Source organism: Centropristis striata, chromosome 18 (genome assembly GCF_030273125.1).
Source record: "Centropristis striata isolate RG_2023a ecotype Rhode Island chromosome 18, C.striata_1.0, whole genome shotgun sequence".
NCBI classification, from domain to species: Eukaryota; Metazoa; Chordata; class Actinopteri; order Perciformes; family Serranidae; genus Centropristis; species Centropristis striata.
This window is the reverse complement of record NC_081534.1, coordinates 21,376,664-21,396,670: the sequence shown is the minus strand read 5'-3', so window position 1 is coordinate 21,396,670 and position 20,007 is coordinate 21,376,664. Positions and strand designations below refer to the sequence as shown.

Below are 20,007 nucleotides of genomic sequence, written 5' to 3'. Positions count from 1 at the left end.
TTCTATGTCTGGGACAGCAGAGGTGGAGTCTTTTTACTCAACTTTGTGTTTTGTTGTTTTGTTGTGTGCACTCTGGTGTTTTGTTCACTGAGTTAAGATGTGTGTGTTTTGTGTCCACAGTATGGCAGAAGTCCCCTGCACTTGGCTGCCTACAAAGGCCACATTGAGGTTGTTCGTATTCTGCTCAAAGCTGGCTGTGACCTCGACATCCAGGACGACGTGAGTAGACTCATCTGCCTGTGAGCTGCGGCGGCCATGTTTCCACGTATCATCCACTTCCAGCTCTCACACTGTAGACCTGATTGGTGGTCACTAATGGATTATTTATCCTGTTTTATTGGAATTATTTTTCAGACATATTTTTAATAGAAAGATAACTGTAGTCTGATGACCTCTAGTAGCCTTGAATGGGACCCTCTGGACTGCCCGCTTGTGGGTTTGCCCTTGGAATGCAAGTCCCCCTTTCCCACAGATAGTAATAACCCAGATCTCTGGCATTGCCAAATTCACTCTCTGTGGTCAATGAGCTCTGCAACAGGCTGCAGTACATCCTCCACGACTGGAGGGCGCAGGAGGTGCAGACAAAGGCAGGAGGAGGAGAAGGAGGAGGAAAAGGAGGAGGAGAGAAGACAGTGGAGGAGGGCTGGGGAAGAGCCTGGAGGATCAGGGAGAGTGAAGGAGGTTAGCCAAATCTGCTCCCACTGAGCCAGCGGAAATCTGTCCCCACCATCCTTACTTCCCTGAGCAAACTCCACTCCGCCACCGCTGCTGCTTCTGTGCTCGGCTCAGTCCTCATCTAGCTTTGAATGACCCTCTCCTCCTCTTCTCCCTCCTCTTTATCCTCCATCTCTCATGAAAGTCACTGCTCATTGTTCTTTCTTCTAGTGCTCTCATGTCCAAACCTGGCCTGCTAAGTGTCACTCATCACTAATCTGCTCTGTGTGCAGAAATTCCATTTATGGCTGAGCATAAATGTGAACCTAATCTTTTCCCTGGGACTGTATGTCACTGCTGTCATATACATACATATACAAACCACTCTTGACTCTAAACAGCAAATAGAGCTGTTTGAGATGATCTGCCGTGGTTTGTTTAACTGCAGTATTGGGACATTACAGGTACATCTCCAAAAATTAGAATATCGTGAAAAAGTTCAATATTTTTTGTCAATTATTTCAGAAAGTGAAACTCGTATATTATATAGTTTCATTTCACATAGACTGAAATATTTCAAGCCTGTATTTCTTGTAGTTTTGATAATTATGGCTCACAGATAATGAAAACACAAAACTCAGTGTCTCAGAAAATTTGAATATTACATATGATCAATTAAATTATTATTATTATTATTTTAAACACAAATGTCAGGCTTCTGAAAAGTATGTTAATTTCTATACACTCAATACTTGGTTGGGCCTCCTTTTGCATGAATTACTGCATTAATACGGCATGGCGGTGATCATAAAGAAAGCCCATGTTGCTTTTATAGCAGCCTTCAGGTCATCTGCATCTAGTGTCTCTCACTTGACAACAGCCCATAGACTTCTATGGGGTTCAGTTTAGCTGAGTAGGTTTGCCAGTCCAGCCCAGTAACACCATGGTCACTGAACCAGCTTTTGGTACCTTTGCCAGTGTGGGCAGGTGCCAAATCTGGAAAATGAAATCAGTTTTCAATCTCCAAAGAACTTGTGGAAGTATGAAGAGCTCTAAAATGTCCTGCTAGGTGGCTGCTATGTTGACTGTGGACTTCAGAAAACACAGTGGACCAACACCAGCAGAGGACATGGCCCCGAACCACCACTGACTGTGGACTCACATATTGAACTTCTTCACAATATTCTAATTTTCTGAGATACTGAGTTTTGTGTTTTCATTATCTCTAAGCCAGAATCATCAAAATTACAAGAAAAACAGGCTTGAAATATTTCACTCTATGTGAAATGAATCTATATAATGTATGAGTTTCACTTTCTGAAATGATTGACAAAAAATATTTAACTTTTTCATGATATTCTAATTTTTTGAGATGTACCTGTATAGCAGCATTACCGCTCGAGAACTATTAACATTTAAAAAAAAAAAGTTTTTCTACGGTTTTAAATTTATGTCAGTAGGTCAGATGAGCAGAAGTATATCTTGAGTGTGTATAAATATGTGTAAATCAGGACATGTACACCAGCTGATCTGTGAAGTTCAAGGTGTAATTCTATTGAGCAGGACTACTAAAATCTAATTAAAATAAATAATTTAGCTAAATTATGTTTAAACTGTATGAACTCACATACAAAAGACAACCATTTGTGTGTTTGTGCCATTCAACGTAAGCAGGAATAAAACCAAAATCCCCAAAAACTAAACTATGTCTTCTAAGAGTGTGTCACCACTGATTCTGAACATCTGGTCAGAACAGCTGATTTTTTATTTATTTTTACTAAAGTCAATTGATTTAGGAAATCAACAGTTTTGAAAAAAAGTCTTATGTGGCTTAAATGTTCTCACATGGAACAGTTTTTTCTGTGGATGGATGCTGTTTTTCTGTCCTGCTGAGTGTTTCTTGTCGTTAGTTGGTGTCATGTGTTTGTGTGTTTGTTGGCAGGGGGAGCAGACGGCGTTGCAGCGGGCCGCTGTGGTGGGAAACAGTGATGTCATCAGTGCGCTCATCCAGGAAGGGTGTGCACTGGACAGACAGGACAAGGTGCACATCAAACACACACACACAGAGGCCACTGGCACATATATAACAGTCAGTTTGAGGAACAGGGTTTGTTTTAAAGCCATCATAACGACTGCATTAAAGCATCTGATAATCACAGAGAAACAGTGTGCTCATAATCTGCTTAGCCTCATTCCCCCATTAGAAGTAGAGTAGTGGGTTTAGGGTCACAGTGGAAAGAGGAATGGAACAGAAATATAGTGCATTAAAAGTCTATTTTAGTAGCTACTTAATGGTGTGTCAGTGAGTGTACAAATATAATCCAGCCAGTATCATTATGCATGATTTTATAAAGCCCTTATTTCCATTAGTCCTTTAAAGTTTTTTTTATTTTTATGAATGATAATTCTTTCTCTTTATCCTGATATAATTGGGCATACTCCAGAAACACAGTTAACCCTCATGTGATCCTTAAAAAATGTACTAATTTGTCCCTAGAGCCACAAAACGACCACTTCCCAAAAACTGCTGTAAAAATCTTATATACTAATATTTTTTTTCCACTTTAAACGAGTCAATCTTTTACAACTACTTCAGCTTGAAATATACATATCAAATTTGAATGATATTTTAGAAGTTTTTAACCATTTAACTGTCTGTTTACACAACATCCCACTTGTTTACTGAAAAAAACAAAAACAAAAAAAATAATAATTTTCCCTTAAAAAAATCTAAGGAGTATTTACTAATTACTATTTTAAGGCCATGGGATGGGTCAATGATTGGCAGCAACATTGATTTTGTTGCATCATTATTTTTTCTACAGTGTCAGATTAAATTTTTTTTTACAAATTTGTCCCTAGAGACACAAAACCACTCTCCAAAAACTGCTGTAAAAATCTTATATATTAATGTTTTTTCCACTTTAAACAAGTCAATATTTTACAACTACTTCAGCCTGAAATATACATATCAAATTTTAATGATATTTTTGGAGTTACTCAATACTCACTGTATCGTCACTGTAATTCTACATTCGATTCCTAATCTTGATGAGTAGAAATATGTTGGATATTTGTGTTGATATGAAGTCAAGTGCATGTGTCTGACTGTTGTTCATGTGACTTTTTGTCTTCTGTCCTGTCAGGATGGCAACACAGCTCTCCATGAGGTGTCCTGGCACGGATTCAGTCAGTCTGTCAAAGTACTGGTGAAGGCTGGAGCCAACACTCATGCTAAAAACAAGGTGATTCTGCAGTGGAGTTCTCAACTTCCATCCACAGATCTGAATGAACCTGTTTGCTATTAACCGATTCAGTGCTTCCTATATCGAGATAAATTCTCCAGGAAAGAAGTACAACAAAAGCTATCCATTCAGAACGAGACGTTATTTATAAAGCACCTTTCAAAACATAGTTTTGAAAATTATTTTTGATTATTTATTTATTTGATATATATTTATTTATTTATGATAAAAACAGAACACATTTAAAACACATTGCATACTGAAATCAAAAGTTCAATTGATAAGCAAAAATGACTTCTCATTTCAGTACATGCAGTGGTTTTACTGCTACAGCCTGAATTGGTCTGGCATGACCTGTAACTTATTTTGCTGATGTTAGCAAACTACAGACATTACTGAGGCTTAATGACTCTTTTCTACTTGTGCTACTGTAACGCTATGTTTCAGCTTGTCACACCTAAACATTTTTATAGGTTTATCACAAAAGTAAAACAGGAAGTGTTCACAGTGGTCTCATTTCACTCACTCAAGTCAGCTCAAATAATCTGGTCTAATATAGGAAAAGTCAATGTTCCATTATTCTGCAGTTGCCACTTTCTTTTCTCTCTCCCTCTCTCTTCGCTATCTTTTCCTTATTCTTTCATCCCACTCTGTTATTTTTGCCATCTCCACTCTTTCCCCTCTCTCATTTTTTTCTGATCTCAGTTCATTTTGCTGTCCATTCATGATTGTCAGATGAAATATGTTACCAGAGATCAAACACTGTGAACCTGAATAAGATAACACTAATAAATATTGACACTTTGTTTCTAGGCAGGAAACACAGCACTCCACCTTGCATGTCAGAACGGTCATGCTCAGAGCTCCAAGGTTCTGCTCCTGGGAGGCTCCAGGCCCGACAGCAAGAACCATGTAAGTGTTCAGCAGGGTCCAGTGGCAGTGGCGGCTGCTGCTGCTGCTGCTGCTGCTGCTGCTGCTGCTGCTGCTGCTGCTGCTGCTGCTGCTGCTGCTGCTGCTGCTGCTGCTGCTGGAAACACCTTTTTGTTGAGATGGATGCAGAAACAGCCTGCAGTTATCAAGACCAGTCGGTCCCCTCTGAATCTGCTGTAGAACATTATGGCAGAGTGCTAGTATCCCTGTCTCACAGAACAAGGCCTTTTGACATTTCTATTAGGTACCATATTCTGTCATCATTGGTACAGTGTTATTTTGGTTATGCAGGTGATGCAAAATAACATTATTGGTTGAATGCATGTCCTCAAATTCAAATTCATAGAGAAGCAAGGCTCAAAGTAGAAGCTGCATCATGTATATCATAATCAATCAGTGTGCTTCCAATAACTTTAATTTACTTTTTATACTGCTGACGAACAGGCTTCCATTAAAGCTGCATTATTCATTATTTTTAAATGAACAGAAGAAAACATGACCGTGTGTAAATCCATAGACAGTTCACCTGACTCTGCAGTCCCCTCAGCTCTACAGAGATGTTTAGTCTGACAATAGTCACTGCTTTCATCAACCTGGTTTTCAACAGCAGTAGGCAGTTGTTTTCTGGGAAACAGTCCTGAAAAACCCAGTGTACACTACCTTTCCAGCACCAAACAGCAGAGAGACAAAGTAAATAGCTAGATATTATTGTCATGAGTTGGTAGAGATTAAAGCAAATCTGATGGGGGTAAATTTTGAATTTCAGAGATATGACTGCTGCTTATCTGCTGAATTTGTAAAGAGGCAACTGCATTTCCCATGGCACCTGTATGTCAGATGTTTTATAGCTTGTTGCACTGCCCCCACCTGGCCAAAAATCTATCAATGCAACTGTATCAAGTTTTGAATACAGGTGGGACTTTTAGCTCCTTTAATTAGTTATTGACTCACTTCCTGTCAGTGAACATTTACTGACTCCTTCATCTTAGATCCTTGTTTTTTTTTTGTTTTGTTTTTTTACCTTTTCTTCCTCTGTTTCTGTATGTTTTCTGTTCCTTCTTGTAAAATGCTCTTTGAAAAAAACGTGTATCCTTTCTTGTTCCTCACCCGCTCGCATTTTTCTGATTTCTATTGTCCATCAGTTTTGAAATGCAGGATGTCAGCCTGCTCTCTGCAGCGCACTGCTACCACATTGTTGTTTACATGGCACAGAAGTCACTTAATTATGAAACACTGCATGCTACATTTGCTCTGTGCAGCCTCACAGGGAAACTGCTGTTACTCAGTACAACACAAATGCAGGAGGAAGTTGGTGGCGATACGTCTGAACAGCTGCTGTCCTCAGAAGCACCCTGAGTGCTGTGTCATGTGCTGACAGTGAACAGCCTTTAATATTTGATTGTGTTGTTTGTGGCAAGAGGACAATGCTCTTTAGTTACGTTAAAGTAGACATAGAAATAATATGTCTCACTTTTTGAAAATATTGATGCATTCATGTAAAAGGACTTAAGGCTGAAACTAACGAGGACAGCCAGTGCTGGTTAATCTTTTGTAAACTCATCACTTATTCCTTAAATATCTAAAATGACAAATGGCCACTGCAAGAAGCTAGTATCTTGAATAACTTTTTGCTTTTATTCTTGGTATAGGTATTGGAAACAGAAAAGAGGCACTTTTTTCCAAATAAACAATTTAAATAAATGATCAGTTTTCTGCATTATCATTTAATTAGTTAATCAAGGAGTCTTCTCTGAAGTATAACTAATATTTTCTATATCTATTGTATGTATCCATACTGTTAGTTAAATAGGAGACATATTTTATCCACCACGACTCGTCATTTATTCCCGTGGCCTCCACTTCGCTGTGTTTTCTTTCCATCGCTGTTCAGCTACTGTCAATGACACTCAACACTCAACACACTAATCATATTTTAGTAATTTAGGTTTTTGGATGTAAAACATGTTCTACAAACTACAATGAACTAAAAATGAACAACCAATGAGGTTGCTTTGAAATGCTTTGCATAATCAGTTTAAACTTTTCATGTCAGCCAAGCTGAGCGAAGTTTTTAGTTTGTGAAAAATTGCTGCTTTTCTAAAATAATACAATTGACATATATGTCATATATTATGGCTTTTGACTCCAAAAACAGTTGACTAATTCAGATTTTAATTTGATTCTAATTTTTTTTCAGTTTTCATATTAATGTTCACTTTCATACCAGAAAAGCACAATAGATAAATTACAATAACTGAGTACAGTATTGTTTAAACATACAGAGTCAAGCCGTAAGAAAGGACTTCATATGCTCCCGTAAAATGCTAAAATTAATATTCACATTCTGCTGTGACATACAGTATATTTTAAATGTAATTGAATGCACCATTTTTTTTTTAAATAAATACATTTTCAAATTGCAAAATATGTTTTCCAGGCGGGGGATACGTGTCTGCATGTGGCGGCCCGCTACAACCACGTGGCAGTGATCCACATCCTGCTGGGAGCCTTCTGCTCCGTGTCAGACAAGAACCTGGTGAGTAACTGCCTGGTTACAAGGGCTGCAATGATTATTTTCACTATCGATTACTCTGTCAATTATGTAAATGATAAATCGATTAGTTGTTTGGTCAATAAAATGTTCAATAAAAAATATCAATCAGTGTTTCCCAAACCACAAGATGACGTCCTCAAATCTCTTGTTTTGTCCACAAACCAAAGAGATATTCAGTTTATTGTAATAAAGGAGCAAAGAAACCAGAAATATTCACATTGCAGATGCTGAAATCAGAGATTTTGGACTTACTGTCTTTAAAAAACTGCTCAAACCAATTTTTCGATTATCAAAATAATTGACGATTAATTAATAATCGATTACTGTTCGATTAATCAAATAATTGTTGCAGCTCTACTGGTTACCATCAGTTAGATACCAGCCAAGAGTCCTTTATGAGCTTATTGTAGAGTACTAACTAATTTGACACTGGTGTGTGTGTGTGTGTGTGTGTGTGTGTGTGTGTGTGTGTGTGTGTGTGTGTGTGTGTGTGTGTGTGTGTGTGTGTGTGTGTGTGTGTGTGTGTGTGTGTGTGTGTGTGTGTGTGTGTGTGTGTGTGTGTGTGTGTGTGTGTGTGTGTGTGTGTGTGTGTGTGTGTGTGTGTGTGTGTGCAGGCTGGGGACACACCGCTACACGTGGCTGCTACTCTGAACCATAAGAAGACAGTACGTCTGCTGCTGGAGGCTGGTGCAGACAGCCACATCTGCAACGTTGTGAGTGCCTGCAGCCTTTTTCTACATCATTACTGCTGAGAAGAAGTGTTTGTGCGTTCATAAGAAAGGCCTTTGTTCTTATGCGAATTAGCACACATTTCTGTTGTGTTACCAATCTGCTCTTGAGGCATTCTTCCAACAGCACACTATCCCTGCCTTCTGTTATCTTTTTAAAAGCTGCACTCGGCAACATTTCACACTGGTAGACACAATAGGTGGCTGCTGGAAGACTATTTGAACTCATTTGGTGTTTTAAGGGGTACACAGCACACCTATGCTTTTTAACCTGCTCTGATCACTGTAAATAAGAAGATGTTATCACTTTCAGTCAGTTAGATTCCCATCACAGACTTATCACACAAGTTAACTTACAGAATCGTCTTGCCTATTGCAGTTTTAATCTAAAGAGACGTGTATTACTCACCACTGTTTATACCACTGCCTCTTCTTGATAGTTTACGGTAATTTCTTTATCTGTTTGTGTCATGTTTTTCACTGTCCTTGCTGTCTGTGTGTCTCTTCAGGCAGGTCAGACAGCTTTGGACCAGGCCAGAGAGCACAACAACCCAGATGTGGCTCTTCTACTAACCAAAGCTCCCCAGGTAAAAACTCCCAGTCCCAGCAGTCCAGACAGCTGCATACAAAAAACGTTCTTAGAGATACATTTGTCTTCATAGCAAATACCATTCCAAGACAGCTTCTATTAGCATGATATGCAGTTAAATTAAATGCATTTTCTTTTTTCTACTTTGTTTTATCTGTTATATTTTTTTTTAGCATTTTCATTGTAAAGATTCCTTGCTCAGATTTTTTATTTTCTCTCAGGTTCTTTGGTTAAAATTGCAATAGTTCTTTCTTAATAATAATAATAATAATAATAATAATAATAATAATAATCAGGTACTTTTTTGTAAACAACAGTAAAAACTGAATAGTGAGCCCTATGTACTTGTGGCCATGTTTACTGTATATACCTTCAGGGTTTATAATCTGCTTTTTTATTTTATTTACTAAGCACATGATGATTCCAGTGAGTTTTTTCTCCTATTTGTGTGTGTGTGTTCAGGTGCAGAGTTTTATGCGTGGCAGGAGTGTGAGGAAGAGGAGAGACAAGCTGAAGGCAGAGGGCAGAGCTCAGTCTGTGCCCAGAGATGAGATGCTGCCCTGTAAGGTAAAAACTGGACCATTGGTTTAAAGAAATAAAAACAAGCCAGACTGCTGGAGGGGTCATGGGAGTTTGCCCATCCAGTCTACATGTGTTTTGTGGATTTGGAGAAGGCTTATGACCGTGTCCCTCAGGGACTCTTGTGGGGGGTTCAGTGGGACTATGGGGTACCGGGCTCATTGCTACGAGCTATCTGGTCCCTATATAACCAAAGTGAGAGCTGTGTCCGCATACTCGGCACAACGTCAAACACGTTCCCGGTGGGTGTTGGCCTCCGCCAGGGTTGCCCCTTGTCTCTGATTCTATTCATGGTCTTCATGGACAGGATCTCAAGGCTCAGCTTATTCCAAAGCGTGTCATTATGTGTCCTCGAGTCAAATGTCCTGATCCAACACTTTGTTTTGTTTAGTTTAGTTTTATGATCGCACAATTCCATCAAATGGAAATATTCTGGATGTAGTGTGTATAATTTGAAACACATTTCTTCAAAATCTTTGGGGATTCGTAGATCTCCACTACAATTTTAGATTTGAGGGTTTGAAAATTTTGGCTGCATAGCATGAGTTTGTGTGAGTGCTTAAACATTCCCAGGAAAGTGCTCTATCAAACCTTTCCTCCCCTTCTGATCCCTGCAGGACAGTGCCTCTGCTGCAGATGACACTCAGAGCAGCGATCGAGCTGCCTACAAACACACTGAGGTCACAGAGTCAAACACCAGGAGAGGAAAGAACAGGAAGCAGAAAGAGAAAGTAGGTCCCTGAAGTCACCTGAACTAGATAAACAAGCTTTAATCCATTCTCATTACATCTTCATTTAAGAATAAAGAAGCTAACTGATGCCAGTTGAACCTCTGTAGACAGTTTCTTCCACAGTTACTGTTCAAGATGTACAAGATGGAATAATTACTAACCGCAGGTGCTGTTGGTGTTTCAGCCTTTATCTGACCCCCTCCGGCGCAAAGAGACCAGGCACAGTGAAGCCTTTCACAAAAGGAAATGCAAACTGCGAGGAGCCGCCCATCATGCATCTGTCCCTCCACATAACTACAAAGCCTATCAGCTCTACACACTGTACCGCGGCAAGGATGGCAAGATCATGCAGGTAAGTGCACAAACAGAGGAAGGATTATTATATTATTTATTTATATCTTGTAGTTGCTCAGGCATGTGCTCTGTAAAGTAATGTCAAGTTTTTACGATACATATAACTGAACTGCACTGGAGAGATTGAGAAGAATATTTACTAAGCCCTGTAGTGTGGGGCTATGACACTATCCACAAAGCTACCAGAGCATTTTCTTTGTGCAGTCAAACTTTATCTCAAACTTTTCAACTTTACTAACTTTTTCTGTGTACTTTGGCAGCAGAATCAGAATCATCTGATCATAACACGTATTTTAGTTCATGCATAAACGTCAAATCAATGGCAAATCCATTTATTTTCTGTTTCTAATGAAATTATGATATGAAAATTTTGGCATTTGGATATTATTCCCAGTGTTTTCAGCTTCTTATCAGCCTTACCTTGCCTCATCGCTACACCCAGACTGTGGAACAGTTCCTCACTGTCACATCTTTCTCGGCTTATTTTGTCTGTTACACATATTTACCTTGTAGTATATGTTTTGCCATAAGATATTAAAATTAAGAATTGGGTGCCAGACAGGATAATATTAACAATCCTACCCTGTCATTTTCAATAAAAATGTTAATGTGAACCAGCTGAGGGTTTAGCCTGGATAGCTACAAAATGGACAAGATAAACAAAACAAAAAGCATCAATCCATCATCAATTGAATATTATTGTATTATAGTAAACAAATTAAATGGTTTCAGGTAAAAAATACATTTCACACACAAAATATCCATTATACCTGCAGAAAAAAACCCAATTGCGCTCCTGAAGAACCTGAGCGATGTCTCTTTTCTGTCATGATTTTACAGATTCAGTGTCTTAGTGTGGCTGCATAGTTAATATGGACTAAACACTTGAATACACTTGTACCTGCAACAGCCCGTCCATAGTTGTAGTTTGTTTGACATGTTTGCTGTGTGTGCTGATCTGTTGATGTTTGGTGTGTGTTGCAGGCTCCTCTGAATGGCTGCCGTTGTGAACCTCTCATCAGTAAACTGGAGAACCAACTGGAGGCCACTAAGGAGGAGATGAAGACAGAAATCCACACTGTACAAGACCTGATGAACAGCAAGATGGGCCAGCTGGACCGCAAGAACAAACACCAGGTAACATACACATGTTAACAGAGTACAAAAGTTTTCTTCTCACCTCATTTGTTTTTTTTTGTTTTTGCTTTTAACTATATATAATATACTTATAGATACAAAATGGCATGTTGCAGTGCAGTCAACATGCAAAATACAGCCACAAAGTATCCATTATCACATCAGAATGAGCTACAAAAATGCATTCAAATGACTTTTCAATATGGAAAATGTGTCTGAGCCACTAGAATGTAAAGCAGCAGGTGTAAAAAATGTGTTTAAACCTTGGACGAAGTTGTTGTTGATTTGTGTAGTTAATGTGCAAAAGAAGGTGATTTTAAATTCTAAAGTAAATGTAGCTGTGGCTGTTAAATGAATCGAAAGGGGTAAAGTGGCCAAAACAGCTCCAAACAGTGGCCCTGTGCATCTGCTAACAATCTGAACTGACAGCACACCTCTACCACAGCAGAGGTTAGGGACTCCATTCCCTGTGTAAGTGGTTGGAACATCACAGTAACAGTGCTTTGCCTTCATTCCCCCTGGAGCAATCTTTTGCATAATACATGCACTCACAGTAGTGTAAGACGCTTCAGTTAAAAGCTTTTATCAGATAATACACAGTTGTTGATGCATGCACTCTGAGCACCACTGCTAACTGAGAGAATACAGTAGTGAATGTAGGCAGGAATGCAAAATCAACAGAAGCAGGTATGTAAGCTCAAACTTAAACACGAGAGGAACATTGGAAGTTGAACAATCCTCAGACTGAGGGACTGCAAGACATAATGGTATTTACTCTACAGCTGACTGACAAAACACTATGTGGCACAGATGTCATCATACATTCCAAGCATTTCATAGTTGAACATATTACACCTGGCTGCAGAGTTTTGCTCCCATTCAGCCACAGGAGTCATAGAAAGGTCCAACACTGATGGTGGGTGATAAGGCCTGTCAGCGCTTCAGTGCATCTCAAGGTGTTGCATGTTGAATCAGGAAAGGGACACACATTTTATTGGGAGACACTTAAAACTAAAACAGCCGAGTAAAACTGCATTACAATTAAGAAGTGTGAACAACTTCACAAAGAAGAGCCTTCTCAGTGAGTGTGACTTGTGGTTTTGCCTTCAGATCCGAGCTCTTGATAAGATGACAGTGGAGAGAGTGTCAGCAGAGAGGACTGAGTGTGTGCAGAGGATTGAGCAGCGAGCTCTGCAGGAGAGGCTGGAAACTGAGAAGAGACAGGTAACACTAACAACCCTCTCAACACAACACAGTACACAGTGTTGTGGAAAAGTTGTACACCTCTTTATTTGTTGCACAGGTACTGTATTGTTGTAGCAAAGTTGAAATAGTTGTTTTTCTGAGATATATACCTGATGTGTGATTATACTACTACTACTACTACTACTACTACTACTACTACTACTACTACTACTACTACTATATATATATATATATAATTTTATCACTTTTTACTTAATAACTATCTAGATAATAATGTCCCTATTAAATGTAATTTCTATTAATATTGTCTTCATTGTTTAACACAATGAAGAAATACAAGGCTACACTGTATCACAGTCAAATCAGTGTAAGTGTAAATTACTGCGCTCTGCTTTGGTTTTGAGTTGGATTATGTCGTTACTGCAATTTTTATATCATCATTTCTCTGAAATAAAGCAAAATTGAAATCTAAAACTTTGTCACAAGATAAAACAGACATCAAGGAGTTCATTTTTGGTTATAACTCAATTTCCACCAAAAATTTAGTTACTGCAGTTAGGCTTTGTAGGGCAGAACAGATGGCTCAAATTCTTCTAGAGTTGTTCGTCTCAAGAGATATGCCATCAACCAATATAAACTCTCCTGTGTGGTTGTATCTGCCCTTTAAGCAGGCGTCCCTGGTCAGTGAGCTTAAGAGCTGGTGTCTGTCCAAGCTGCAGAACATGGATCTTCGATTCACAGGAGATCCCAGCAACACCAAGCTGCAGCGCTCCTCCCCCGTCGTCGAGGGTCTGGATGAAGCCGATGGAGCCGGCCTCACAGTGCTGCCCTCTGGCCAGGGAGGCAGCTCCGAGTGCCTGGAGCTCCACAACAGCTCTACCCTCCTGGAGTCCAGCCAGGGCCAGCCCAGTGTGGCAGAGGGCGGCTCAGCCAACCACTACTTTGTGGTTCATGTGGAGAGCTCTCCAGGTAACGCTGCAACAGCTCATCCAATCAAATGTGCAATATAAACATTTTCATCCCACACAGACACAGGCTGATTACCATTACAGACTGAAAGTTCACCCAGATACCTCTCAGAAATTACTAATTATGGAATAAGATACAAAGCAGGCATTTCCCTTGATTCACTTAATAAGTTTGATTCACAACATTTTAACTGTTGGGACCTTGTGTGCATCTGTTGACTGGAATTTGCTCACATATTAAAAATCACTATCGTTGGATATTTTTGTTAGATTATGCTGGTATCAGAGACATAATTTCAAAGATACAGTAGTAGCACTAATTTTATTACCAGAAGTTGTGTTGGAAGTTTTGTCATTCACAAGTTACAAAACGTAAAAATAGAAAGCCCTTCAATAAGATTTAGATCTGTGTTTATTCTTTGGAATAACCAACATCACATTACTTTTTACTGGTCATTATATTTGCTAGAAACCATAATTATATCACCAAATTTTATATGCGAATGGATAGTAACATAATAATAATAATAATAATAAAACATCAGTGAAATTCTAACTCAGTCTGCCTTTGGTGTGCTTGTTCATGATTCAGTGTTACTGCACTCTATACTCAATAATAGCTCCGATAATAAATAATTTCTGCTGCGTAGTGGTGACTGTGTAACTGAATCTCTTCTGAATATTGAACAGACGGTGATAAGGCTCATAATGCACAAGTCACGTCTCCTGCAGCAGCCAAGAGCCCAATGTCATCTGTCCAGGTGGTTCGGCCGAAGGAGCGTCCTGTGATTTGTACTGAAACCCAGAGGAAGAACCAGGACCTGCAGGACGTGGACATGTTGGAGTACGGGGGGAAAGGAGGCAAGAATTACAGGGCCAGCAGCCTGTCTCCGGCCACAGAGCGTGTCTGCAGCAGCAGGACTGAAACTGGACTCAGAGACAGGGAGAGAGGGCGGGAAAGAGGGAAACACCACAAGAAGCACCCCCAGGGCAGGACTAAGTCCAGAGGGGCCACAGGGGTCAGGACTCTGGAGGTCTTTGGAGACCAACCCAATGAACCCTCCTTTGCTCAGGAGCGGGACAACATGCACGCTCTGGAGGTGACCCAGTACTTCTTTGAGGCGGTGTCGACGCAGATGGAGCGCTGGTATGAGAGGAAGGTGCAGGAGGCTCGCTGGCAGGCGGATCAGAGGGCTCAGGCCGACAGAGCTGCTCTGATCGAGAGGATCACTTACCTGGAGGATGAACTGCGCATGCTGAGGACTAACAGACATGATGACTGCTGACACAACTCATATGTCACCACCAGGCTGCATAAAACAAAAATCCATGAGATTTTACTCTCTTCCAACAGCCATGACATGACCCAAAAATAGAACAGATATGTTCCTGGACAGCCACAGCCATACTGAACACATAACTGGATTCATTATGTCCAGTGCAGTAGATATAAAGCTGTGGGGCCTGAAGCCATTACATCATATCATAATGGAATACTAAAAATGTTTCACACATAAACCCCTGTCCTGTTGGTTTTTATGGTAGCACTGTACTGGTATGTTAAGATGTTTAAATATAGTTCTATAGAAATAAGGGCAGCTCGTGTGCACTGTGTTGTAAATATACCAGTAGATATAAAGCTATGTGTCAAAACATTAATCCAATGTGCCATTAAGGAGATAGATACATCAAACACCAACAAGGTGTTCAGTGTGTACACACACACATCTACGTACACACACTGTCAGCCTAACCTTGCTCTCGATGTTGATGTGAGTAACACCATGAGCAGAAAAAATATGTAAATGTCTGAGATCTGCACAATGGTCATTGGATTAGAGTGAAAGCTGTGTGGATGGAGGGAATTACAGTATGATAAGCTTTTTGTTGGTATCAGCATGCTGGGATAAGCCCTTTCACTTTAGATGAACAAACTACTGTATATCAACCTGAAGGTTTTTAATATTTTTGCTACATGGTGTGATTTGTATAGTTATACAATTTTACAGTATTTAAATGTTTTAATTTATTAAATTTGAGAACAATTTGATCAATTAGGCATTTAAATTAAAAAAAAGATTTACAAAAAATGACATATATTTCCTCATCCTGGTTGAAAATGTTGAACAAATGGAATTGCAACTAAAAACGTAACTCCTTGGTATTCCCTTACTCATTTTCAGTCACAGATTGTATGTGTTTACATTAACATATACAGTACTCATTTCATGATCACTTTAATTTTAAGATGTGTGCCAATACAGGTACACTGAGGTTTGGAGACTAAAGGAACATTAAAGGTATTGTCTTTTTTCTTGCCTTCAATTCAGATTATTCATTTTTTTAAATGACTGTCAATGATGTCTTTAGATGACAGTTAGATACTGTTAAAGTGTATAAGAATTGCATCTGCACACTCCAGACTCCATAGATTTGAAATAACAAAATAATGGGTAACTGCTCGACCAGCTTCAAGCTAAACATTTACTCAAAAATATGGCTCAGTCAAGGAATGACATGTCTCCACACCAGCTTTCTGTAGGCAATCGAACTGCTCAGTAGCTGTGAAGTGTAATAAGTGTGTGAGTGGAATTAAGTGTTTACAATCAACTGGAATGGGCAGTAAAAAGAGGGCAAACACTCTTTGTAATTGTACGCATCTCTCTACTATTCTGTTTGTGGCTGAACCAGTTGATGATCTCTACACCTTCGACACTAGGGCTGCAACAATTAGGTGAATAAACTGTTGGTCACTTGAAAGAAAATTGATCAGCTACTATTTTGATGATCAGTTTTAACCTTTTTCAGGATATTTTTATGCACAAACACCATGATGCCTTGCTTCTTTTCTGCATTTTATGTAAATTTCCCCTTTTCGTTTTACAGATCAGGGATAGACAGAATCAGAAATGAAAATAGACATTAGTTGCAGCCCTGGTTGACACCAAACAAGGTTATATGTACAGGTGCATCTCAATAAATTATAATGTAATGGAAAAGTCAATTTCCTGTAGTTGAAGTCAAATCACCCCCAACCAAGTATTGAGTCATAAAGATGGACATACTTTTCAGAGGCCAACATTTCCATATTAAACATACTTTTTAAAATTGGTCTTTTGTAATATTCAAATTTTTTGAGACACTGAATTTTAGGTCTTCATTAAATGTAAGCCATAATCATTATAATTAGGATAAATTAGATAAATTAAGACATGAAATGTTTCATTCTGTGTGTAATGGATCTATATAATGTGTTATTTCCACTTTTTGAATTGAATTACTGACTTTTCTATGATATTCTAATTTATTGAGATGCACCTATATAGTCAACGGTTCAGCATTACGACATAGCTTGTCTTCCACTATGGCAATGTCCTGCCAATCTTGTCTCTTAGTTAAGGACAGTCCCGACATAAAAGATGAATTCTGTCATGTTGCATGAAGAAAGTTCAATGTTGTTACAGTATTACTGTCTGCTGTATGTTTGATGTAGTGATTGTCTGCTCATACCTGTTGATTAGTTTTAGACATCTCTGTGAATAAGGATAATGCACTCTGTACGGTGATACCAGATAACATTTTTTGTATGAAAAAAAAGATCATTCTGAATCTGTCTGTGGTTTCATTAGTTCATCTTTTATACATATATAACAACACAAACAAAAGTATGGCAGATGGGCCTCACGGGTTAATGGGTTCCCATTAGCATGAAACAAAACTCCCTTTAAAAAGGTGTTCCTGTCCACACTCAAGTCTCCACACAAAATCAATCGAGATCAGTCCGTTGTACACAGCAGCTCGCAGCATTTAACTCCCGGCCAATGCCAGAGACTTCTGCAGATCCTCTAGGTGGTTGTTAGCTTGTGTGATCATCATACGAATTGCATCCTGAATGAATAGTGGAAAAAAAGGAAAATTGCAATAAGGGACAGAGCAGAGGATTCTGGGAAAATAAGTACAATTTGTCTACAAATATTCCATTTTCACACATTTAGCTTTAAGAAAAACTGGTAGCTCAAGGTTCATAAAATGTTTTTTCTTGAGCTTTCAATCCCTCATTGTGGTCTTGATAAGTTTTCAACAAACTCCATGTGCAGATGAAGACTGAGAAATATGGTTAAAAGCTACAGGGAAAGCAAGTAAGAAGAATATGAGTTAAGATTTCCACTTTCAAATATTCTGATTAACATACCCTTGCTCTGAACATGAACATGAGCTCTTCACCCTAATCAACATGACAAGTCTAGGCCAACTGGCTGTGGAATGGAAAGGGAAACGCATTCATATTTTGTTTATTACCTGATCTGTGGCACTCCGATTTCTCTTGAACTCCTCTCTTGCCCAGTCCCTGAGGTACTTCCTGTCAGCCTCATCTGGTACTTTCCGTATGGTCCTCAACATATTTCTGTATATTCCCAAAACCCTCTGTCTCTGTAAAAACTGTCAAAAAAATCAGCAGTTTAGACTCAGCAGAGACAGTTTAAAACACATTTTCTTAATGAATGATCTAAAAATGTATTAAAAATTCAGTTGTAGGTGATATTACTGATGTTTCCAATAAAACTTGATCCCAAGGAAAATATTTACAATTTCAAGTTCCAAAATTACAGCAAATTACCAACAAACGTGTTCACCCCACCTGAGGCTATATATGCCTGTAGATGAAATGTTTCATCCCTATAAAAGGACCGCTACAGGCCCAATGTGTCTTCTCTCTCCCTCTGATGTCCCAATAATACATGACACAAACTTGTATTTTCCCAGAGTACTCGCACTTTTCTTTGCTCTCTCTTTCACAGGGTGGCTCGGCATCACTCCTGCTGGTCTCACTGCCGTGGATCTAGTTCGGCCCCAGATGGGAATGCTCCTCTCTGGTTCACTCTACACTCACTGCATCACTACTGGCCAATGGTGGCGCTTCATCACCTGCTACTGTCTCCTCCCAGAACTCCTGCTCCTCCCTGTCTCTCTCCCTCTCAACCATCTCTCTCTATCCTCCGTCCCTCTCCCCCTTCAACTTCTATCTACTCTTTTCTACTCTGTTGATCTGCCCTATACAACCACATCTATTGCACATCTGTTCGTCCTGGGAGATGGGTCCCTCCTCTGTCTCTCCCTGAGGTTCCTTCTTCTTTTTCCCCTGTTAAAAGGTTTTTTTTGAGGAGTTTTTCCCTGGTCGCTGTGAGGGTCTAAGGACAGAGGGTGTTGTACCATGTACAGTCTGTAAAGCCCTTTGAGGCAAATCTGTGATTTGTGATTTTGGGATATATAAATAAATTTGACTTGACACATCCTTCACTCCTATAATGAGGAAAGAGTGCATTTCTGACAGTTTTACACAAGAAAACCAGCACTGGGGGGCGTTCCATACAATGTCCAGGAAAAGCATGGCTTATTGTAAAAAGTCCAATTTAAGAGCACAGACTCTTACACAAGGAGAAATGAACTCCGTGCTGCTAAATGTATGTTTTTAGAAGCACAAACAGTGTGATTAATGTTGGAGTAACAGTGTCTAAGACTGTAGATATTAACACTTGTTTAGCCTCAGATTAACCCTGGCGACTCGCTAGGCTTCAGTCTGGAAAGACTTTGTTGTTTTGTTTGCAGACGTCTAACCGCACAACTCTATTATTAACCTGAGAATCATCAAACAACATTTATAATCGGCAAATATAACGGAATTGACGCACGAAAAGGTCTCCGTGTAATTGTTGGGATTTTAATAATTTAATAAGTAGTATTTGTTTCTCTACTACTCACAAAAAACATTCTGAACATATAATAATAATAATATATAGCTTGATAACCCCTGTGGTGGGTTTTGACAGACACACACCGGTGACCACATGAATTAAAAATATTTTAACCAATTTGCGTCACTGTAAGTAACAGTTGCAAACGTACAAAAGTGTGCCTTGAGTTGTAAAAATCACTTAACAGGTTTAAGTTATTTTATAGTCTATGAGTTCAACGAGTCGACCTAGCAAAGCTATAATGTTACAGATCTAGCGTTAGCCAACAAGCTAACACCGCCTCTAAACTACCGGAGGGGCGGACCGCAGCTGTACTGTAGCCACCAGCTCAGATATACAGTACTCCTTCCACTGTTGGTGTATTTACCTGTTTGAGTGAAAGCGCTGCAGACGGTAACCTTGAGACAGCCATTCAGACAACTACACTTGCACAACTTAGTCCATGAGACTCGAGCGGATGTTATTACATTTATTGTGGCTACTTCAGTATTTGTCTCCCTCTGGTGTAATGGAAGACGAATATCAGCTGGACAATGTATTTAGAAATATTTACTACTGTCAATAACCATAGCAACGATC

At 39.3% G+C, this 20,007-nt stretch overlaps 2 protein-coding genes across 4 annotated transcripts in view; one reads left to right on the top strand and one right to left on the bottom strand.

The window, feature by feature from the left end:
• ankrd6b (ankyrin repeat domain 6b) overlaps nt 1–16,352 on the top strand; it is a 44,407-nt gene extending 28,055 nt beyond the window's left edge. For 2 of the 3 annotated variants that reach the window (XM_059356295.1, XM_059356293.1), the window contains exons 3-16: nt 121–219; nt 2,597–2,695; nt 3,801–3,899; nt 4,713–4,811; nt 7,267–7,365; nt 7,998–8,096; nt 8,621–8,698; nt 9,163–9,267; nt 9,897–10,010; nt 10,195–10,362; nt 11,349–11,501; nt 12,612–12,725; nt 13,376–13,676; nt 14,366–16,352. In XM_059356295.1, the coding sequence (XP_059212278.1) occupies nt 121–219; nt 2,597–2,695; nt 3,801–3,899; nt 4,713–4,811; nt 7,267–7,365; nt 7,998–8,096; nt 8,621–8,698; nt 9,163–9,267; nt 9,897–10,010; nt 10,195–10,362; nt 11,349–11,501; nt 12,612–12,725; nt 13,376–13,676; nt 14,366–14,961 (2,223 nt within the window). In that variant the 3' untranslated portion in view covers nt 14,962–16,352. The remainder of the gene's footprint in view (nt 1–120; nt 220–2,596; nt 2,696–3,800; nt 3,900–4,712; nt 4,812–7,266; nt 7,366–7,997; nt 8,097–8,620; nt 8,699–9,162; nt 9,268–9,896; nt 10,011–10,194; nt 10,363–11,348; nt 11,502–12,611; nt 12,726–13,375; nt 13,677–14,365) is intronic. The other variant, XM_059356296.1, reaches the window with a different exon arrangement.
• Nucleotides 16,353–17,292: 940 nt separating this feature from the next.
• On the bottom strand, nt 17,293–20,007 carry lyrm2 (LYR motif containing 2). The gene is made up of 3 exons (XM_059356297.1): nt 19,796–20,007; nt 17,975–18,115; nt 17,293–17,563 (listed from the first exon to the last, which is right to left on the bottom strand). The coding sequence occupies exons 1-3, from the start codon at nt 19,838–19,840 to the stop codon at nt 17,483–17,485; spliced, it is 267 nt and encodes an 88-aa protein (XP_059212280.1). The 5' UTR covers nt 19,841–20,007; the 3' UTR covers nt 17,293–17,482.

Bases quoted from the DNA above. Each gene is read 5' to 3' on its own strand.
- lyrm2 (XM_059356297.1), bottom strand. From the start codon at position 19,840: ATGGCTGTCTCAAGGTTACCGTCTGCAGCGCTTTCACTCAAACAG. The intron at 18,116-19,795 runs GTAAATACACCA...TTTTTTTGACAG, and splicing joins CAGCGCTTTCACTCAAACAG to TTTTTACAGAGACAGAGGGT. The intron at 17,564-17,974 runs GTAATAAACAAA...CTATTCATTCAG, and splicing joins ATCGGAGTGCCACAGATCAG to GATGCAATTCGTATGATGAT.